This window comes from Anolis carolinensis, unplaced genomic scaffold (assembly GCF_035594765.1).
Source record: "Anolis carolinensis isolate JA03-04 unplaced genomic scaffold, rAnoCar3.1.pri scaffold_13, whole genome shotgun sequence".
Taxonomy (NCBI): Eukaryota; Metazoa; Chordata; class Lepidosauria; order Squamata; family Dactyloidae; genus Anolis; species Anolis carolinensis.
This window is the reverse complement of record NW_026943824.1, coordinates 18,174,223-18,198,351: the sequence shown is the minus strand read 5'-3', so window position 1 is coordinate 18,198,351 and position 24,129 is coordinate 18,174,223. Positions and strand designations below refer to the sequence as shown.

The following is a 24,129-nucleotide window of genomic DNA, read 5'->3' as shown; positions in this document are numbered from 1 at the left end:
GGTTTAGTCTGGAAGGAGAAATTGAATGCATTATGATGCCTATCGATCAGTTCTTTATATAAATAGCTTATTATGAAGTGGAAGGCATTAGTCTGAACAAGTTGTGTGCAAATACATTTTGTATCTGGGTAGACTGGATACAGTCCAGCAGTGGACTTGGATGTGAGCTCACTGTTCGGGAAGCGCAGATCGGAAATGCAAGGACACATAGCTTGAATACACACTCAAGCTGTTATAATAATAATAATAATAATAATAATAATAATAATAATAATAATAATAATAATAATAATAGTACATTATTTATATCTCGCCACCATCTCCCCACGGGAACTCGGGGTGACTTACATCAGACTGTTGAATCTCCTCGTGGAGAGAAAAGCGGGTATTATTATTATTATTAATTGTTACCACCCAAAAAATGTGATATATTTCTCTCTTCTCCTCCCTTATCAGTGTGTTTTCTTTTGCAAAGCCTCCCTTGCTCTTAATCAAGGGAATGTTTTGAAAAGAGAGACGCCCTTGCAAGTCAGGAAGAAGAAAAATATATATTCATTAATCTTATGAAAGCATTTTCCCCTGAAATATTTGTTAAACTTTCCTACAGACATAATAGGCATTAACCTACCTATATATAGGGTTTGCAAATATTACAGGGGGGAAATGAACACACAAATATATATAGACTATATATATGGCTTGCAAATATTGTAGAGGAAATGCACACACACACACACAGAAGGGGGATTTGCAAACGTTTCGGGGGAAATGCATATGTGAAATTAGTATCTATAATTATAGATCTATAACTAGCTCTGCATTGTTTATATAAGCATTGAATATTTGTCTGTTACTATGTTGGAAGCCGGCCTGAGTCCCCATGGGGAAATAGGGTGGGATCCAAATGAAGTTTTTATTATTATTATTAGGTTTTTGTTGACACCGTATTGTTTTTGTTGCCCCTACTTTTCCACTTACAGAGCTAGTTTACTGTTTTTCTTTGAAATACAGTAAATATTCAAAAACATTTAACCTACTGATGCCTTGATCAATGAAATTTTATTGGCATCTATTTTTATTTTGAAATTGACCCGTAGCTGCTACATTTTCCACCCTCAGCTTATACTCGAGTTAATAAGTTATCTCAGTTTTTTGTGGTAAAATTAGGTGCCTCGGCTTATATTCAGGTCGGCTTATACTCAAGTATATACGGTATGTGTCTGGCTGTGATCCCCAGGTTGAGCTGGTCAGCTTTCATATGAAATTATTTCTAGCACCGACTGGCCATTCATAATAGTCGTTAAAGTCTATCTTTCAAAACTGTGCAGTGAACATCGATGGCTGGCCATGGAATAATAATAATAATAATAATAATAATAATAATAATAATAATAATCCTATCTCAGCTTAGATTGAAGGCCAGATACTTTTCTCTTTCTCTCCCACAAAATGTATATTTTTTTCTATTTTTTCCTAGGCACCAACAGGAGCCAACCAGGGACCCTGTCATACTCAATGCGCTTCTGCACGTGTGCAAAACGATGCACGATTCCGTGAAGTAAGCAAATCATTTCCTTTGTACGTTTTAATACGTGGCTTTTACTAACAGGGAGATGGTTTTCACGAGCAAGTCTGAGGGTGAGAGGGCCTTGTCTTTCTTCTGAAAAAATGGAGAAACTCTTCAGCATTGGCTGCCTGTTCGATGGTCTCATAAGACGACAGGTAAGCAAGGAGACCTCCAAAGACCATCTAGATGGTCTCATAAGACCATAGGTAAGCAAGGAGACCTCCAAAGACCATCTAGATGGTCTCATAAGACCATAGGTAAGCAAAGAGATCTCCAAAGACCGTCTAGATGGTCTCATAAGACCATAGGTAAGCAAGAAGACCTCCAAAGACCATCTAGATGGTCTCATAAGACCATAGGTAAGCGAATCTAGATGGTCTTACAAGACCATAGGTAAGCAAAGAGACCTCCAAAGACCATCTAGATGCTCTCATAAGACCATAGGTAAACTAGGAGACCTCCAAAGACCATCTAGATGCTCTCATAAGACCATAGGTAAGCAAGGAGACCTCCAAAGACCATCTAGATGGTCTCATAAGACCATAGGTAAGCAAAGAGATCTCCAAAGACCATCTAGATGCTCTCATAAGACCATAGGTAAACTAGGAGACCTCCAAAGACCATCTAGATGGTCTCATAAGACCATAGGTAAGAAAAGGGACTCTCAAAGGCCATCTAGACGGTCTCATAAGACCATAGGTAAGCAAGGAGACCTCCAAATACCATCTAGATGGTCTCATAAGACCATAGGTAAGCAAGGAGACCTCCAAAGACCATCTAGATGATCTCATAAGACCATAGGTAAGCAAGGATACCTCCAAAGACTGTCTAGATGGTCTCATAAGAGCATAGGTAAGCAAGGAGACCTCCAAAGACTATCTAGATGGTCTCATAAGACCATAGGTAAGCAAGGATACCTCCAAAGACTATCTAGATGGTCTCATAAGAGCATAGGTAAGCAAGGAGACCTCCAAAGACCATCTAGATGATCTCATAAGACCATAGGTAAGAAAAGTGACCCTCAAAGGCCATCTAGATGATCTCATCAGGCCATCAGAAGACCATACATAAGGAAAGGGGCCCTCAAAGACCATCTAGATGGTTTCATAAGACCATAGATAAGGAAAGGGACCTTCAAAGGTGGGAACATCTGACTTGTGTGACAAACAAAGAGTTGGACATCCTGTGACAGCAACCACTGAGTTTCACAAGCAAAAGGTTGACAGATTGATTCAGGACGATTGTCGTATCCCTCAGAGAGAAATTTCAAGCATCATCGGCATTTCACAAGAACGTGTGGGTCACATTATGGCTTTGCTTGGCTATCGGATGTTGAGAGAATTGTGAGACGCCGGTTGCGGAAACAGAGTGTCGACTTCTTCCGTGACGGCTTCAGAAAACTTGTTCATCGTTGGCAGAAATGTATCCAATGGTCTGGTGATTATGCGGGAAAGTGAATAGTGGTTGTTAAAGAGCACATTCTAAGGATTATTTCTGCGTTTGATTAAAATATTAATAAAAAATAAAATTAAAATATTCCCATCCAAATCCAAGTAACGAAGGCGGAGGCATTACTTTTCAATCAACCCTCTCGTACTTTGATTAGCGATCTTGATTGGAGGCCTCGCAGCATTGGTCACACATGTTCCAAACCATCCATCCGCTTCCAATTATATCTGTTTTAGATGATAAAACATTAATGAGATAATAATGGCGAACTTTTGCTGTTGGGCGCTCTCTTTCCATTGTCTAGCTGATCGGTATTATAGAACAATTTCCCTGTTCCCATCTGGTGTCTGCACTGGGAATTGCGAAATAATGCACGGGGATTAAACTGGGTTACTTAATTGTAATTGAACAGCATCCATTTTCATTAAAACATGTTTGGTTTGATTACAGTTCTCGTTGGTAACCGGATTAAATGCTTGCGATTTCTCCCCACTCCATCCCATATCAAATAGCTACTTTTTTATTTTTAGCACAGTATTTCACAGTATAAATGCATTTATTACTTTTACACTTCGGTCCTACACATGTTAAGCCCAGAAATAAATACAAGCCGTCGGGCTTATTCCTTTGGCAATAATTCAGTGCAGAATTAGCTACGAGTAAAAAACAAAACAAAACACTGAACTCAATGGGGCTTTCTTCTTAATTATTATTAATAATTGCCTAATTATTAACACTCTTTCCTAGTGCCCTGACGCTAGAAGATGAAAAAAGGACCTTAGCCTCGTTGATAAATGGATTTTTAAGAATGGTGAGTATTTGGTGTTTTGTTCTGTGATTTTATTCTAACTTGATCCTTGAAAAACTTTGGATCTTCTCCTTATTTGCGTTTATTATTGTTTTATTTAGCTGTTGTTTGCTAGGCTAGATGTTCTTTTTAACAGATGCGTTGTTGTAGATCGGTCACCAGAGACTGATGGTTTAAATGATGTGTGTGTGTGTGTGTGTGTGTGTGTGTGTGTATATATATATATATATATATATATACACACAGTAGAGTCTCACTTATCCAACATAAACGGGCCGGCAGAATGTTGGATAAGTGAATATGTTGGATAATAAGGAGGCATTAAGGAAAAGCCTATTAAATATCAAATTAGGTTATGATTTCACAAATGAAGCACCAAAACATCAAGTTAGACAACAAATTTGACAGAAAAAGTAGTTCAATACGCAGTAATGCTATGTAGTAATTACTCTATTTATGAATTTAGCACCAAAATATCACGATATATTGAAAACATTGACTACAAAAATGTGTTGGATAATCCAGAACGTTGGATAAGCGAGTGTTGGATAAGTGAGACTCTACTGTATATATATTAGCTGTGCCAGGCCACGCGTTGCTGTGGTGAAGTATGGTGGTATGGGAAATCAGATAATCTGTATTTTATAGGCAGTGTGGAAGAGGCCTAAGTGAGGCTTAACTCTGCCTGTCCCCTGGGGTGAGTGGGTTGCTAGGAGATGAAGTGGGCGGAGCTTAGCCTTCTAACTGGCAGCAATTGGATGAAAGCAATTATTCCTCTCCCTTTAATTAGGACTTTATTTTTCTTTTCTTTTTGTTGTATGAACGTAGAGGCATGGATGAGGGGTTGTGCTGCCAAGTTTAGTGTTTCTGGGATGTGTAGTTTTGTTGTTTTGTCCTAGGCCGAAATTTCATTACCCTTTTATATATATATAGATATACATATACACACAGTAGAGTCTCACTTATCCAAGCTAAACGGGCCGACAGAAACTTGGATAAGCGAATATCTTGGATAATAAGGAGGGGTTAAGGAAAAGCCTATTAAACATCAAATTAGGTTATGATTTTACAAATTAAGCCCCAAAACATCATGTTAAATTTGACATAAAAAGTAGTTCAGTACGCAGTAATGTTATGTTTTAATTACTGTATTTACGAATTTAGCACCAAAGTATATATTGAAAACATTGACTACAAAAATGGCTTGGATAATCCAGAACTTTGGATAAGCGAGTCTTGGATAAGTGAGACTCTACTGTATATAAGTAATGATGGTAGTATTCTGTATTCTGTGTTTTAATTGTAATTGAATTACTTGTTTATTTTATTTGATTGTTGTGTTGACACTGTTTGTAGTTATTTATACTTGTTTTAACTTGTTATGTTTTGTCTCTGTTTTGGGCTTGGCCCCATGTTAGCCGCCCCGGGTCTCTTTGGGGAGATGGTGGTGGGATAGAAAAATAAAGTATTATTATTATTATTAATGATAATTTAGAGAGGATTGTGAGCTTTCCTGGAGCACAAAGTGATGGGTCCTCAAGTCTGGGAAATGACGGTTCTCTCTGTGAGAAAACCAGTTCGGAAAGTCCAGGGCGTCAAGAGCATTCAGGAAAGTCAGTAGTAGCAACAGCAGATAAGGAATTGAGTGAAGAGCTGAGTGATAAGGAGGGTTCCCATAGAAACCCACCTGCAGATCAACAAATCAGAGCCAAAAATAGAGAGATTACGTGGGAAAGTTGTAAAGGAAATTCATGGGAAACAGAATGATTTCATGGGTGTCTATTAAGCAACAAGTTCTTTACCTTGAGGTCAGTTCAGGCAACACTGTGTTAGAGTGAGAAGCTAAGCCTGAGTTCTCTTGTTCAAGCTTTGATTTTGGATTTAATATATCCTGGAAGTTTTCTATATTCCTGTTCATGTACTCCTGTTCAAGTTTTACTAGTTGTATCTTCATGGACTTATGCTGGATCTGTGATTCCTGGCTGTTCCTGGGCTTTGTCATCTTTGGAACTTTATGAGAAATTTGGATTATTGTTTGGTTCTCACCTTTTGGTAACCTTTTTTATTCCTGAGCGTATATGTTTTTATATGTCTTGTACAATAAACTGCTTATATTCTTGGACTCTTGCATAGTGCAGTGGTCATCGGGGATTCCAGGCCTGAGTCTAAGAAATGTCTTTTATGACCCTTTTTAATCCAGGTTTCATTTGGACGTGACTTTGAGCAGCAGCTGAGTTTCTATGTGGAAGCCAGGTCCATGTTTTGCAATCTGGAACCCGTTCTTGTCCAGCTGATTCATGTAAGCATCTCTTGTGGTATAAATAAACAAACAATCTGAATTATTTCCTTGATGCAGTCCTATCTGCATCTTTCTCTGAATTAATTGAATAATAAGCAGTATTTGTGCAGAGCTTTTCTTTTGGATTATTTTATTTATTTATCGTGTCAGAAGCAAATTGAGGATACAGTTAAATGCATAGAAAAACCACAAACAAAATTAAAAACTTGGCATTCTGAGAGCTTCTGTTTCACGATTGCAAAGCTCTCTGCTTGAGCGTTGATGGCACGATCGTCAGCATAGACAATTCACAGTTAAACAACATGCATGTAATTTACAGCTAGGCTAATTCAGTCCCATTGATTGATTTTGGATAAAGACTTTTAAGTTGCAGAGTTGCTCTCATCAGTAACAGAATCTTTTTAAACAGTGTGTGAACCAGCTGGCGATGGAAACAAGAAAAGTGATGAAAGGGAACCATTCCAGAAAGACGGCTGCATTCGTCAGGGTATGTGGATAACTCCTGCATCCTTAACACTTTTTCAGGATTATTATTATTATTATTATTATTATTATTATTATTATTATTATTATTATTATTACACAGCAGACAAGATAGATATGCTGGATTTCATATCACAAAATCACAAATTGAACACTTCCCAAGTGTCTAGGACTGTGTGATGCATTTTCGGATGATGCGTGCAGATCCCAGTAGGGTGGCCTTTTGGAGTTGGCAGATCGTGATTTTGTCAATGTCTATTGTTTCCAAATGCCGGCTGAGATCTTTTGGCACGGCACCCAATGTGCCCATCACCACCGGGACCACCTGCACTGGTTTCTGCCAGAGTCTTTGAAGTTCAATCTTGAGGTCCTGAGAGCGGCTGAGTTTTTCCTGTTGTTTTTCACCTGGGATGGCAACGTCAATGATCCAAACCTTGTTCTTTTCCACAACTGTGATGTCTGGTGTGTTGTGTTCCAGAACTTTGTCAGTCTGGATTCGGAAGTCCCACAGTATCTTTGCATGCTCATTTTCCAAGACTTTTGCAGGTTCGTGATCCCACCAGTTCTTTGCTGCTGGGAGGTGGTACTTGATGCATAAGTTCCAATGAATCATTTGGGCCACGTAGTTGTGCCTCTGTTTGTAGTCTGTCTGTGCGATTTTCTTACAGCAGCTGAGGATAGGATCCATGGTTTTGTCAGTTTCCTTGCACAGTCTGCATTTTGGGTCATCAGCTGATTTTTCGATCTTGGCCTGAATTGCCTTTGTCCTGATGGCTTGCTCCTGGGCTGCAAGGATCAGGCCTTCTGTCTCCTTCTTCAGGGTCCCATTCGTGAGCCAGAGCCAGGTCTTCTATTATTATTATTATTATTATTATTATTATTATTATTAATGGCCTTTGTCCTGATGTCTTGCTCCTGGGCTGCAAGGATCAGGCCTTCTGTCTCCTTCTTCAGGGTCCCATTCGTGAGCCAGAGCCAGGTCTTCTCCTTATCAGCTTTTCCTTCAATTTTGTCAAGGAACTTTCCATGCAGTGTTTTGTTGTGCCAGCTGTCAGCTCTAGTTTGTAGTGCGGTTTTCTTGTACTGGTTTTTTGTCTGCTGTGCATATGATGATGATGATGATTATTATTATTTATACTCAACTTTTTCTCTCCGCAAGGAAACTCAACATGGCACTATTATTATTATTATTATTATTATTATTATTATTATTATTAATTTATTTACTACATTTATATCCCACCCTTCTCACTCCGAAGGGGACTCAGAGTGGGTTACAAATAATATTTACATACAGTGTATTATATCACGAGCACAGCACAACACCAGCACTATATACCAGCATATTGCACCCCACCACTATACTGTAATATTACCAGTAATATTACATGAAATAAATAATATATAATTAATATTAATACATTGTATTATTATTAGTATTATATTGCATTACATTATATTATAACCAATATTACATGTATATACAATATATTATTATTGTAAATTATATTGTATATTACATATATATACACACACATACACACATACATATATTTATCTATATACAGTAGAGTCTCACTAATCCAAGCCTCGCTTATCCAAGCCTCTGGATAATCCAAGCCATTTTTGTAGTCAATGTTTTCAATATATTGTGATATTTTGGTGCTAAATTTGTAAATACAGTAATTACTACATAGCATTACTGCGTATTGAACTACTTTTTCTGTCAAATTTGTTGTCTAACATGATGTTTTGGTGCTTAATTTGTAAAATCATAACCTAATTTGATGTTTAATGGGCTTTTCCTTAATCCCTCCTTATTATCCAAGATATTTGCTTATCCAATCTTCTGCCGGCCCGTTTAGCTTGGATAAGTGAGACTCTACTATATATACAATCTATTATTATTTATTATTGTAAATAATATTGTATATTATATACATACATATACATACACACACACACACATATACATATATTTATCTATATATAATACTATATTATTAGCCTAGCATGTTACTGGGAGAAGGGCCTCCAGCTGATAGCACAGAAGACAAGATGGAAATGTTGTTTAGCCTTAAAAGCAGTGGTATTTTCTGATTGATGGCATGTGAAGAAAAGTGATTGAAAACTTTAATTTCCTTTCTTTAGGCCTGTGTTGCTTTCTGCTTCATCACAATTCCGTCGCTGACAAGCATCTTTTCTCGCCTTAATCTGTACTTGCACTCTGGACAGGTGGCTTTAGCAAACCAGTGCCTTTCGCAAGGTAAGCTATATAGCATTTGGTAGTTCATTTTTTTTAAAAGTTTTTTTTTTACTTTTAAGAAGCAGTTTATTGAAGAATATATAAAATGCAAATGGTAAAAACAGTTTATAGACTTTGCAAACCATGACAGAAGTTTGCGCATGCCCGTCTTAGAATCACATTGTCGGAAATGTGGCCCCAGTTGAGGAATGTACAAAACCTCTTTGTTTGTATGGCTCTCTTTCAAACCCACTCATTTCCTGGCTTTTGGTGTGTGCATGTGCGTATCTAAATGTATTAACTTTATATGTCAAAGACAGAACGCCACCAAATAAGGTTCAACACAGTTTATTAAAGTTACAGAACCAAAAAATGCCCGTAAGGAACAAAGGGCTAGGCAAACACTTGCCTTCAATGTGAAAAGATACTAAAAACGGTTCAAAAGATAAACCGGATTAAACAGGAGTTTAATCTGGGTTAAATCAAAAATGCTTACTTCAGCCTGGCACTTTAAACAAACAAAGGTTGGTAAACAAAGATTCAATGAAACACAAATAACTGGCAGCAGATTCTTCTCTGCTACTCAAAAGCTACGATTGAGTAACTAAGTTGTCACTCCTCCGTGCAACGAGCGAACTCCGGGTCCAAACACATCAATCAGGGTAGCAGCGGTCAGCAGGGTCCCAATCCGGTCCAAGGTCGAAAGCCAGGTACAGACGTCTTTAGTTCACCAGTTCCACCGATAGCCACAGAAGGGATAGTCCGAGGTCGTGGTCAGTCAGTCAGTCCAGCGTCAATCCAGAGTAGGCAATTCATGTCCGTCAAAAAGACGACGGAGGTCCAAGCTATCAAGATTAAACACAAGTTCTGTTCAACATCTTTATTAACGACTTAGACGAAGGGTTAGAAGGCACGATCATCAAGTTTGCAGACGACACCAAACTGGGAGGGATAGCTAACACTCCAGAAGACAGGAGCAGAATTCAAAACGATCTTGACAGACTAGAGAGATGGGCCGAAACTAACAAAATGAAGTTCAACAGGGACAAATGCAAGAGACTTCACTTCGGCAGAAAAAATGGAAATCAAAGATACAGAATGGGGGACGATGCCTGGCTTGACAGCAGTGTGTGCGAAAAAGACCTTGGAGTCCTCGTGGGGAGGAAGATGAACATGAGCCAACAATGTGATGCGGCTGCTAAAAAAGCCAACGGGATTCTGTCCTGCATCAATAGGGGAATAACGTCTAGATCCAGGGAAGTCCTGCTCCCCCTCATTCTATTCTGCCTTGGTCAGACCACACCTGGAATCACACGGAGTCCAATTTTGGGCACCGCAGTTGAAGGGAGATGTTGACAAGCTGGAAAGCGTCCAGAGGAGGGAGACTAAAATGATCAAGGGTCTGGAGAACAAGCCCTATGAGGAGCGGCTTAAAGAGCTGGGCATGTTTAGCCTGCAGAAGAGAAGGCTGAGAGGAGACATGATAGCCATGTACAAATATGTGAGGGGAAGTCAAAGGGAGGAGGGAGCAAGCTTGTTTTCTGCTGCCCTGCAGACTAGGACACAATGGAACAAGGGCTTCAAACTACAGGAAAGAGATTCCACCTGAACATCAGGAAGAACTTCCTCACTGTGAGAAGGGCTGTTCGACAGTGGAACTCTCTCCCCCGGAATGTGGTGGAGGCTCCTTCCTTGGAGGCTTTGAAGCAGAGGCTGGATGGCCATCTGTCGGGGGTGCTTTGAATGCGATTTCCTGCTTCTTAGCAGGGGGTTGGACTGGATGGCCCATGTGGTCTCTTCCAACTCTACTATTCTATGATTCTATGATTCTAAGTTGCACAGGAAAAGCCCACACAGTTCCTCCCGCCGTCTATGCCCAGTGTCCTTGGTAACTTACGTATTCAGCAAACGAATCACACCCGTCTTCAGGAAGTTCCCCAACAAGAGCCCAAGCGTTCGTCCAGATTACCTTGCCCAACGCAATTAGCCATTGATTCTAGACCCCATTTTATCCCAGTTCACAACTCCTCATCGCTGTCAGCTGCTATCCTAATTCCAGGTGCCTCCTCATCATCATCCTCATCAGAGCTAAAACACCTTTGACTACGCCCCACAGCATCCCCAGCTGTGGATCCCGCTCCATCCCTCCAGCTCGTCCATGGGTCTGATCCTGCAACCCCCCAGTCGCCTCCCATGCTTTGATTGCCGGTGACACCCAAATCCTCCCTCACACGAGTCCATTCCATGTCATCCTCCTCTGAGCTAACCATCTCTTCCTCCATTCCCTCGGTAAAACCCTCAAAGGAGTCTTCGTCAGTTGGTTCTGCAAATAAGTCTCGGAGCCGTTTCCTTTCTCGCTCCTCAAGAGAGTCTGACTCCCGAGGAGTCTTACGACCTTGTCTCCCAGTATCGGAGCCAGAAGGCTCAACCATAACATTATATGTGCATTTTTATTCCCTTGGAAGTGTTCACTGGCCTTTGCAAGCCCTGCAGATCTATAAATATAACTTTATATGTGCATGTTTCTCCTGAAGTCTTTGCAAACCATATAGATCCATTAATCTCCCAGGCATCCATAACTATCACGACCTGTGTTATGATTCCCTTTGTAATATCAGTGGTACATATACTATCTTCACTTGAATAGATTTTCTTTCTAATATTAACCCCTTATATTTATATAGATACTTGGTTGTTAAGTGTGGTGAACATGTTAAAGAATTTTCAGAATATTAGTTAGAAAGCAACAAGTATGGGAGCACCCCCCCCCCCCCCCCGAAGGTCTAACTGCCATTCTGGACAAGAATGAAGAAGGTGGGGCCAGGAAGACATCTTTCCACCATGTCTCCTGTATCAATTTAACAATATAATAATATATAATACTCATACTATACTAATATTATAATATATTGTATATACATATGATATTGATAATAATATTATGATGTAATACAATGTAATAATAATAATAATAATAAACTATTATAATTGTATATTTATATTATATGCAATATTACTAATAATATTGCAATATAGTTGTATACTACAATATAATAACACTAGCTGTGCCTGGCCACGCGTTGCTGTGGCAAAGTGATGGTGGTATTGGTTAAAAATTGTTGTGTAATTTTTATTTGATGTTTTTTGTATTTTTTATTATTTTTATTGTAAGTTATCTTTTTAAATATTATATTTTATTATTTTCTTGTATTATTTTTAGTTATTTTCTGTTATTATAGTATTTTATTGTATTTATTTTTAGTGTTTTTTATTATTTTTTATTGGGTTGCTAGGAGACCAAGTTGGAGGAGCTTAGCCTTCTAACTGACAGCAATTGGATAAAAGTAATTATTCCTCTCTCTCTAATTAGGACTTTATTTTTGTTTTCTTTTTGTTGTATCAACCTAGAGGTGTGGATGATGGATTGTGTTGTCAAATTTCGAAGTTGGGGGGCCTGTAGTTTTGTTGTTTTGTGGGTCGCCGTGATGCCATCACTCTTTTATATATATACTAGCTGTGCCCGGCCACGCGTTGCTGTGGCAAAGTGGTGGTGGTATTGGTTAAAAGTTGTTGTGGAATTTTTATTTGACATTATTTGTATTTTTTAAAATTAATTTTATTGTAACTTATCTTTTTTATTTATTATATTTTATTATTTTGTTGTATTATTTTTAGTTATTTTGTTATAGTATTTTATTGTATTAATTTTTTTAGTGTTTTTAATTATTTTAGTGTTTTTATTATTTTTTATTCTATTATTTGTATTTATTTTATTTTTTATTCTTTTATTAACACTGGGCTGAGTGGGTTGCTAGGAGACCAAGTGGGCGGAGCTTAGTCTTCTAAACTGGCAGCAATTGGATAAAAACAATTATTGCTCTCCCTCTAAGTAGGACTTTATTTTTCTTTTCTTTTTGTTGTATCAACCTAGTGGCGTAGATGATGGGTTGTGTTGTCAAATTTCGAGGTTGGGGGGCCTGTAGTTTTGTTGTTTTGTGGGTCGCCGTGATGCCATCACTCTTTTATATATATATAGATATAATGTTTATATAGTGCTTATATTGTGCTATGCTAATAATATAATTTATTGTATGTATATATAACTTGTAAGCCACCCTGAGTCCCCTTTGGGGTGAGAAGGGCGGGATATAAATGTCGCTAATAATAATAATAATAATAATAATAATAATAATAATAATAATGTACACACCCAGCTGTATGTCTAATTTGGATGGTTCCAGACTTGTGTGAGATGGAACGGATGAAGTCTTGCCTCTTTTGGGAGATAACAAGCGTTGCTGGCATTGTGTCCTTGCTAGTAAGTTCCAGCCCCAAATACTGCAAACGGGCTGACGGAGGGAGGCTGACTCAGGCGTTTGCGGCAAGGCTGCCGTTGGGTGTCTTTGTTCAGAGACGAGGCTCTGTGCACTGTCAGGGCCGAGGGGTTTAAAGCAAAGCTGGCTGACCCATCCAAGTACGTTGTGACAACAATAGAATGGCTAAGTCAGTGCGGTACATGTTGTATTGATTTGGCTTGTTTGTAGACAAGCCAAGCAGAGGTTGCAGGATGAAGTCATTTCTGGGCTCTGGGCTTTGATTCGTCAGTCTCGCTCGTTGTTGTTTCCCTCCCTCCAAATGATATTTTTTTGTTTGTTCTTACAACTTCCTTGAACAATTCAATTGCTATTGATCATTTCATCGAGCAGTATTGCCAATGGGTCTTTATCACATACTATCTGTGCCCGGCCACGTGTTGCTGTGGCGAAGTCTGGCGGTATGCGAAATAAAGTATTGAGGAATTGGTGGTAGTTAGTATATGTTATTTCTTAAAGCTTGTGCATATACAATATTTCTTGTTAATAATAATAATAATAATAATAATAATAATAATAATAATAATAATAATAATAATAATAATTTATGCCTCAAGTACCACCTCCCAGCAGCAAAGAACTGGTGGGATCACAAACCTGCAAAAGTATTGGAAAATGAATATGCAAAGATACTGTGGGACTTCTGAATCCAGACTGACAAAGTTCTGGAACACAACACACCAGACATCACAGTTGTGGAAAAGAACAAGGTTTGGATCATTGATGTTGCCATCCCAGGTGACAGTCGTATAGATGAAAAACAACAGGAAAAACTCAGGCGCTCTCAGGACCTCAAGATTGAACTTCAAAGACTCTGGCAGAAACCAGTACAGGTGGTCCCGGTGGTGATGGGCACAGTGGGTGCTGTGCCAAAAGATCTCAGCCGGCATTTGGAAACAATAGACATTGACAAAATCACCATCTGCCAACTGCAAAAGGCCACCCTACTGGGATCTGCACACATCATCAGAAAATACATCACACAGTCCTAGACACTTGGGAAGTGTTCGACTTGTGGTTTTGCGAAACGAAATCCAGCATATCTATCTTGTTTGCTGTGCCATACAACGTCGTTGTGTTGATAATAATAATTTTAATACAGTAGAGTCTCACTTATCCAACATAAACGGGCCGGCAGAACGTTGGATAAGCAAATATGTTGGATAATAAGGAGAGATTAAGAAAAAGCCTATTAAACATCAAAATAGGTTATGATTTTACAAATTAAGCACCAAAACATGATGTTATACAACAAATTTGACAGAAAAAGTTGTTCATTACACATTAATGCTATGTAGTAATTACTGTATTTATGAATTTAGCAGCAAAATATCACAATGCATTGAAAACATTGACTACAAAAATGCATTGGATAATCCAGAATGTTGGATAAGTGAGTGTTGGATAAGTGAGACTCTACTGTAATAAATAATAATAATAATAAATTTATTTTTATACCCTGCCCCATCTCCCCGAAGGGACTCGGGGCGGCTTACATGGGGCCTAGCCCGATAAAACAATCAATATCAGTAACACGACTATAAAACAATTATACCAGTAAAACATCAATAGCAATAAAACAATCGTTAAAATCAGCAAGAAGCATACGAAAAACATACAGTATTAAAACAGGAGACTAATTCATAAAATCTAGAACAGAATGTGCCGGTAGAAATGGACAATAAAGTGCAAAATAGCATGTTCTTTTTTTTTTTTTTTGTATGTTAGAGGCAAGTATGAATGTTGCAGTTAGCCAGAATGACTAGCATGGAATGGCCTTTCAGCTTCAAAGCCTGGCTGCTTCCTCCCTAGAGGAATCCTTTGTTGGGAGGTGTTAGCTGGCCCTGATTGTTCCCTGTCTGGAATTGCTCTGTTTTCAGAGTGTTGTTCTTTATTTATTGTTCTAATTTTAGAAATTTTTAAATACTTGGAGCCAGATTGTGTTCATTTTTGTGGTTCACAGCAACACGATAATAATAATTTTAATAATAATTTTTGCATTTTTTTATTTGGACTTTATACTTGTAGGGTTTATTTGATTGAAAGACATAGATTGGATGCCTATGTCTTTTGTGGCGAAATTTGGTGTGATTTGGTTCAGTGGTGTTGTTGTTTACTCCATGGGAAAACGCACATTACATTTTTATATATATACTAGCTGTCCCCGGCCACGTGTTGCTGTGTGGTGGTATGGGAAATAAAGTATTGAGGAATTGGTGGTAATTAGTATATGTTTGTACTGTATATGTTATTTTCTGTATTTTATAGGCAGTGTGGAAGAGGCCTAAGTGGAACCTTGCCTGTCCCCCGGGAGCCATTGTGTCTGATAGGGTTGCTATGACATGAAGGGGGCGGAGCCTACCCTTCTGACTGGCAGCCAGGGGGAGAACGGCTCTTCCTCATTCTCTGTAATTTGGACTATTTTCTAAGTTTTTTAATTGAAGGACACAGATTGGATGACTATGTCTTTTGTGGCCAAATTTGGTGTGATTTGGTTCAGTGGTTTTGTTGTTTACTCCATAGTAAAACCGCACATTACATTTTTATATATATAGATAGATAGATGCATTGTGTCTAATGGATGCTTCGTCCCACGGATGAAACACTGGACCAAACTCAAGACTCTTCTGCTTGCAAAATGGACAGTTCTCTTGTTAATTGTGCAGCTTTTTAAAAATAACTCCACTTGAGCCACAGGCTTATGAAACAGCATTGGGTTGCCCTGATGCTTTGGTTTTCTCGGCTGTGAAGTCTTTGCTTGGGTATTATGCCACACTAGCTATCCAACTAATCTGGAAATTGCCGTCTGGGGTGGGATTGGTTTTCCTAAGATTACGCACTGATTTTAGACCCAGAGTTCAGAAGTTCACCGTGCGCGCGATGGCTGTTTTAATATTTCTAATATTCCGCCGTCCTTAATCTGATGGCGCTGCAAGACGGCAGCCTTGTTTTCCCGGTGACCTAGTTTTCAGGTCTGTTTTGGAGGAACAAAGGGCCCTCTGCTTTTGATATTTTTCTGTCGTCATAAATATTTTCTGCTTTTTCAAAAACTGAATTTCAGCTTTAGATCTGGATGCCTTACAACCTGGAGGAGGGGGTCGCGACGAGACATTTTATTGGCGCAAGTAATTCATTATTGATTTGGGTGGCATTGTCAGGTGGTGCTCGCTGAAGCTGTAGGTGTTTTTACTGTTGTAGCCCAGCCTGTTTTTACTGTTGTAGCCCAGCTAGTGATTGTCCCTGCACCTGCCTTGCCAGGGACTCGATGAGTTTGAGCCTGAGATGCGGCCAGAGTTTGTCCCAGTAGATTCTGGGACCAGAGATCGAATGGTTGCAAGCAGGCATTTTGAACCACATTCCTCCCAGCAGTCAAAGTCAGATCTCCAGGTGCCAGATGGACATTCTGTTGTATCCCAGCCACAGGCTGGACAGATTCTAGATGAAGATGGAGGGGATTCTGGGGATTCTGGATTTGGGATTCAAGATCAGCAGTCTGAGGCAGAAGTTAGCTCAGACATGCAGTTGCAGGATGAGCTGCTGATTCCAGGAGAAACAGATAACGGTCAAGCTGACATGAGAAATATTGAGGGAGAGACTTCAGCCTTGGAAAATAATGAGGATGATGGTTTAGCTTCTGACCAGGTGCAAGATAACGAGGAGTTATCTAGAGAGGACCGTTTGTCTTGGATGGGTTCCCAGGTCCGTAGAAGTGAGCGTTTGGCGCGCAAACGTGAATCTAGCTGTGGGAAGAGGAATGCATTCCTAAGTTGTTATTAAAGCATGCTTTCACAGACTATTCTTTGTCAGTACAATTTCATTGCTTCTTCTGTGTGGAAGTTCTACCTAGCCAGCGTTCTTGGATTCTTGGGCCTTGTTCTTTGGACTCTTTGCCTTGTGGTTTATCTTGGATTCTTGGATCTTGTTCTTTGGACTCTATGGACTAATCCTTCACCTTGTGGATTATTTTGGATTCTTGGATCTTGTGCTTTGGGCTCTATGGACTAATTCTTTGCCTTATGGATTATTGTTCTTGCTATGCTCTTTGAATCTATGGACCTAGCCCTTTTGGATTATTAGACATTTATGTACTTTGTGAATCTCTTGGACCTATTGACTCTTTCACTACAACTTTGAATTATCTTTTGATTGCTTGCTTGATTTATATTCTGCTTTGCTTAATTAAAAACTTCAAAAGACTACCTGTGTGTCTGACTGGGTATCTATAGCAAGGTGAACTTAGCCTGAGGTGCGACACATTCTAGTTTAGAGGAGGATAATGAGTTTGACAGGAGGGAAGCGATACTTATACTTACTTAGGCGATCCCTCGTAGTTCGAGGACGATTGTCTTCCATCTTTCTTGGAAGACGCCTGTGCGTGATTTTTTTTAATGTGTGGAGGTCGGTGCACGGCCGGTCAACACACAGTCTTCACAGAGTGAGGTCCCAGCAGTGGTGTGACTACACAATGACAGTGGCGTCTCAGTCTGTTGCAGCCTTCTTCCGCCTTCACAGCCGTTGTAACATGTACCATGTTATCCTCCGCCTGCTCCGCCGTTGAGGTCTTTGGGTCTTCAGATTGTTCTTGGTCTGGATCCTCCCTTGTGGCTACTCCTGGGAGTGTGTGACTCCCATGGTTGTGCCCTCAGGTTCATTGGAACACGCAAGCCCTCTCACCACGACAAGGTGACAATCCATCGAGGGGGAGGGAAGCGATAACTCACTAGAGGAGGGAACGAGAATCTTTGCGAAGAAGCAGGCATTTACTTTTGAAGCACTCTAATGAGCAATTTTCTCATGGGAGAAAGACCTTGGATTTCCCTTAAAATGCTTTGTTTCCTTGCCACAGCCAGAGGTGGTAACATTGCTTATTCAAGAGAGAAGGATCTTTGCTCCGTGTTCCTGTGTATTCCTGCAGCCGTGTATCTCTTTTCCAGTTCCAGCCTTGCCTTGGCCTGTGAATCCAGTTGGATATTCCTGTGACTTTGCCATTTGGTTTTTATTCTAGTCAAGACTTTCGCCTTGTGTTTCATCATTGACTTCATACCTTGGAGTTAATCTTGCACTCTAGTCTTGATTTCCTGTTGACTCATGCCTTGGAATTAATCCTGTTTAGACTATTCCTGATACTTTTCTTGGGACTGACTTTGATATCCAGTTTGGGCCTATGCTCTCTTTGAGTAGCTTTTATAGACTCTTGCTTCATGAATTTCAAGTACCTTGCTGTTATGGATTTAAACCCATTTTATTGACTCTGAACTTTGTTTTGCTTTTGTTTGCTTATAACCTTTAATAAACAGCTTGTTTGCTTATATTCTGGGGCTCCAGTGTGGTTTCGAGGTGCCTACGTAGCCTAGGGGTGCAACAATTTTATTTATTTATTTATTTATTTATTTACAGCATTTATATTCCGCCCTTCTTTCTCACCCCGAAGGGGACTCAGGGCGGATCACATTGCACACATAAAGGCAAACATTCAATGCCATGACATAGAACAGAGACAGAGACAAGACGCAGGCACGGGCTGGCCTCGAACTCATGACCTCTTGGTCAGAGTGATTTGTTGCAGCTGGCTTGCTACCCAGACTGCGCCACAGCCCGGCCTATTAATGCCTATTACAGGGAAAACCAGCTGATTCCTAAATCATCTTAAACACAGACATGTGCTTTTTATTTCGAGCATCTCGAGCTCTGGGAAGGAATCCCACTGGAGCACTGCAGCACACCAAAATACGTGGGAGTCATTCTGGTGCTAGAAATAGAAATGTGGGTGCTAGAAATAGAAATGCACTGGGTGCAGTTATTTCCAATAAAACAACAAAAAAGTTGCACAAAATCAGCCGTTTCGTCACAAGAGTGTCGCACAACAAAGTGTTGCATAAAAACCAGCCACATTGTGCAAAATTAATAAATATTGCTATGGTTTCTAACTGCGAGTTCCATATGTTAACGAAGGAATTGCTCTTTCTATAGCCGATGCCTTCTTCAAAGCGGCGGTGAGCCTGGTCCCGGAGGTTCCCAAGATGATCAACATCGACGGGAAGATGCGGCCCTCGGAAGCATTTCTCCTCGAATTCCTTTGCAATTTCTTCTCCACTCTGCTAATAATTCCTGTAAGTAGCATCTATCGTGTGTTATAACCCTGTCCGTTGCAGAAAAAGCCTCTCGATTCAGGTTACGAATACGACATTGGTCTGTCAAAGGCAGGGGTCCCCAAACTAAGGCCCGGGGGCCGGATGCGGCCCTCCGAGGTCATTTATCTGGCCCCCACCCTCGGTTTTAAACTTAGGCTCGCCCTAAGTCTGAAATGACTTGAAGGCACACAACAACAACAACAACAATCCTGATTAACTTGACTATCTCACCAACAAGAAGCAGGCCCACATTTCCCACTGAAATCCTGGTAGGTTTATGTGGGTTAAAATTGTTCTTATTTTTAAATATTGTATTGTTCTTTTGTGTTGTGGATTGTAGATGGTAAACGGAAGCTCTTACGTGTGCCCGTAAGCCCAGAGTCACCCTGCAGAACAATGATGCACCACTCAGATTTGCAGAACAAATAACACAGGAACTTTACTAATTCCAAGAGATCCAAAGAACAATGGTATTCACAGTGGTCCCTCGGATTGCTTACAGAAACCCAGCAGTCATAAACAGTCCTTTTTCAGTCCATAAATCTGCTTCAGTAAAGAATACAGTCCTGGTTCTTCATCCTCTTTTCCCAGTAGCAAACAAGGCCTCAGAAATAGCAAGGACTCTCTGAGTACAGAGCCATCTTCCCCAGGCAGTACTCAGTCAGCACACAGACTCACACTGAACAAAAACCTGTTCAAACCGGTTCTCCAGCAGCAGAACAGAAACAGTTTCAAATCAAATTCCCAGGTCTTTGCAGGCTCAGCCAATCGGCTTCGTGAATTTCATTTTCCAGTTAACACACAAATATAGCACAGTGCCTTTGCAAACCATAACATTTCATTGGCTTTTTTTTGTTTGCACTACAAATAAGACATATGCAGTGTGCATAGGAATTAGTTCGTATTTGTTTTTAAACTATAGTCCGCCCCGCTAAGACTCTGAGGGACTCTGCTTAAAAAGTTTGAGGACCCCTGATCAAAGGCATGCGCAAACTTGAGCTTTCCCTCCTGGTGTTTTGGACTTCCTAACAGCCTCAGGCCCTTTCCTTTTCCCCCTCAGCCACTTAATCGACATGCATCCACCTCCACTGAGTTGTAAAGCAGAACGACTATAAAATGGACTCCTGCGTCTGATCATGCTCAGTACAATCACCTGTCCCATGTTTGCCCATTCCTAGTCTATCACCTTAAAGGGAGGGATTGGGAAGAAGGAGGCAAGAAACGACCCTCCCCGGCCTCCTTGTGTTCCCTAGGACCATCCTGAGCAAGGCGTCCTGTTCCTCGTGCGAGGGCTGCTCAACGTCATCCAGGACTACACGTGGGAAGATAACAGCGACGACAAAGTTCGGATTTATACCAACGTGGTGCACCTCCTTTCCGCCATGAGTCAGGAGACCTACATCTACCATGTGGACAAAGGTAAGAGGAAAAGGTTTTAACTCTGAGAGAGTCTCAGAATGACGGCACGGTGGGACAAGTCAAGCGGCTCCTCCAAAATTACTATGAACTTGAGTTACTGTACACTTGAACCTAGGGGCAGTGGTGGCGCAGCGAGTTAAACCGCTAAGCTGCTGATAGAAAGGTCTGCGGTTTGAATCCGGGGAGCAGGGTGAACTCCCGTTGTTAGCCCCAGCTTTTGCCAAACTTGCAGTTCGAAAACATGCAAATGTGAGTGGATCAATAGGTACTGCTCCAGTGGGAAGGTAACAATGTTCCATGGTCACATGACCTAGGAGGTGTCTATGGACAACGCTGGCTCTTCGGCTTAGAAATGGAGATGAGCACCAACCCCAGAGTCATACTTGACTACATTTAATGTCAGGGGGAAACCTTTTTTTATTATTTTTTATTATTATTAATGACATTTAAAGCCCACCCTTCTCACTCCGAAGGGGACTCAGGGCGGCTTACAAGTTATATATACATACAATATATTATATTATTAGTATAGCACAATATAAGCATTATAAGAAGAAGATACTACTATATCGTACTATATTGTACTGTACCACTATATTGCAATATTATTAGCAATATTACATGTAATATAAATATACAATTATAATAGTGTATTATTATTATATTGTATTGCATTATATCATTATTATTATTGACATTTATATCCCGCCCTTCTCACCCCGAAGGGGACTCAGGGCGGCTTACAAGTTATATATACATACAATATATTATATTATTAGTATAGCACAATATAAGCATTATAAGAAGAAGATACTACTATATCGTACTATATTGTACTGTACCACTATATTGCAATATTATTAGCAATATTACATGTAATATAAATATACAATTATAATAGTGTATTATTATTATATTGTATTGCATTATATCATTATTATTATTGACATTTATATCCCGCCCTTCTCACCCCGAAGGGGACTCAGGGCGGCTTACAAGTTATATATACATACAATATATTATATTATTAGCATAGCACAATATAAGCATTATAAGAAGATATTACTATATTGTACTATATTGTACTGTACCACTATACTGCAATATTATTTGTAATATAAATGTAGTTATAATAATGTCGTATTATTATTATATATTACATTATATTATAATCAATATTATATGTATATTCCATATATTATATGATTAGTATAATAATAATTATACTAATTATTGGGGAAAAACCCCGCCTGCTCCTGACTGCTTACTTACTAAGGGATAACACAGTTTAGGGCCAGTTCATACCTATGTTATATCTCTAGATTCCACTTTAGGAGGCCCAAATGTCACCTCTCCCATAGAGCTTATTTTGTATGCGCTTTTAATTATGATCTATATTTTATTGTGTTATGTTTTTATGTATATTTGCTTCTGTTTTTATGACTACTAGCTGTGCCCGGCCACGCGTTGCTGTGGCTTATGGGAATGCTTTGTTGGCCAGGTGGAATAGCAGTGAATAGCCTTGCAGCCTCAAAAGCCTGAACCCTGGCTGTACCCTGGCACCATTGTGGCCGAGGGGGTTGCTAGGAGACAAAGTGGGCGGGGCCTAAAGGGGGCAGGGCCTTCTGACCAGCAACTAGGGTTGAAAACGGCTCTTCCTCCTCCTCTAATTTGGACTTTTTCTCCAGTTTTTTTGTTTTGTTTGAAGGACATAGATTGGATGACTGTCTTTTGTGGCCAAATTTGGTGTGATTTGGTTCAGCGGTTTTGTTGTTTACTCAGTCCTACAAACATACATTACACTTTTATATATATAGATATGGCATATTTGCCTTTAGTATGTGTAAACCGCCCTGAGTCCCTTCGGGAAGAGAGGGTGGGTTAGAAATTAATAATAATAATAATAATAATAATAATAATAATAATAATAATAATAATAATAATAAAAAATCACACAGTCCTAAACACTTGGGAAGTGTTCGACTTCTGATTTTGTGAAACGAAATCCAGCATGTCTATCTTATTTGCTGTGTCATAATGATGATGATGATGATGATGATAATAATAATAATAATAATAATAATAATAATAATAATAATAATAATAATAAATCACACAGTCCTAGACACTTGGGAAGTGTTCGACTTGTGATTTTGTGAAACGAAATCCAGCATGTCTATCTTGTTTGCTGTGTCATACAATAATAATAATAATAATAATAATAATAATAATAATAATAATAAATCACACAGTCCTAAACACTTGGGAAGTGTTCGACTTGTGATTTTGTGAAACGAAATCCAGCATGTCTATCTTGTTTGCTGTGTCATACAATATAACAACAATAATAATAACAACAACAAGTCTTAGACACTTGGGAAGTGTTCGACTTGTGATTTTGTGATACGAAATCCAGCATATAGATCTTATTTGCTGTGTCATATTATGTTTTTGTGTCAATAATAATAATAATAATAATAATAATAATAATGAATGTTTTTGTTTTAACTATATATGCTATATTGTTGATTCTTGGGCTTGGTCCCCATGTGAACTGCTCTGAGTCCCCTTGGGGAGATGATGGCGGGTTATAAAGTATTATTATTATTATTATTATTATTATTATTATTATTATTATTTCACCTATATCTTTAATTAATTCTGTTCCCCCCATCCTATCTCTTCTCCATATATATCCTGCCTTCTGAGTTTGTTAAACATTCTTTTTGGGACACTTTCCTTGCTTTTAATCAAAACCTTCCTGTCCTCTTAGTTGAATCCAATGATACTTTGTATGGCGGAGATACCAAATTCCTGGCAGAAACGAACAAGCTGTGTGAAACGGTGATAGCCCAGATCCTGGAGCATCTGAAAACCCTAGGAAAGGATGAGGTGAGAGATGAGAAGGGCCTTCTTCTGTTGGCACGTTTCTCCCTTTTGCCCTCTATCCGTGCCTCTTCAAATTCCACAGCACTGCTGGTCACAGCTGACCTCCAGTTAGAGCACTCAAGGGCCAGGGCTTCCCAGTTCTCTCTTGGTGTCTATGCCATAGTTTTTAAGGTTAGCTTTAAGCCCTTAAAGTGGCTACGAATAACTTTCACACCTATTTGGAGGCTCTTAGAACTAGAGATGCCAGGAACAGAACCTGGGACTGTCTACAGGCAAAATATATACTCAATTTCACAGTCCTTTTCCCCAGGCTGATACTTATAAATAAGCTATAAAACCCCACAGAAAAAGAACGGTGTGAGATTGGGTTGCTGTGAGTTTTCAAGACTGTCTGGCCATGTTCCAGAAGCATTCTCTCCTGACGTTTCACCCACATCTATGGCAAACATCCTCAGAGGTTGTGAGG

General features: G+C 39.5%; 1 protein-coding gene across 3 annotated transcripts in view; it reads left to right on the top strand.

The window, feature by feature from the left end:
- The window catches only part of vps35l (VPS35 endosomal protein sorting factor like), an 87,934-nt gene that overhangs the window by 55,576 nt on the left and 8,229 nt on the right, over nucleotides 1-24,129 (top strand). For all 3 annotated transcript variants that reach the window (XM_062964201.1, XM_062964200.1, XM_062964199.1), the window contains exons 22-29: nucleotides 1,478-1,558; nucleotides 3,764-3,827; nucleotides 6,025-6,123; nucleotides 6,533-6,610; nucleotides 8,758-8,872; nucleotides 19,195-19,334; nucleotides 20,609-20,774; nucleotides 23,548-23,666. In XM_062964201.1, coding sequence (XP_062820271.1) covers nucleotides 1,478-1,558; nucleotides 3,764-3,827; nucleotides 6,025-6,123; nucleotides 6,533-6,610; nucleotides 8,758-8,872; nucleotides 19,195-19,334; nucleotides 20,609-20,774; nucleotides 23,548-23,666 — 862 coding nt within the window. The remainder of the gene's footprint in view (nucleotides 1-1,477; nucleotides 1,559-3,763; nucleotides 3,828-6,024; nucleotides 6,124-6,532; nucleotides 6,611-8,757; nucleotides 8,873-19,194; nucleotides 19,335-20,608; nucleotides 20,775-23,547; nucleotides 23,667-24,129) is intronic.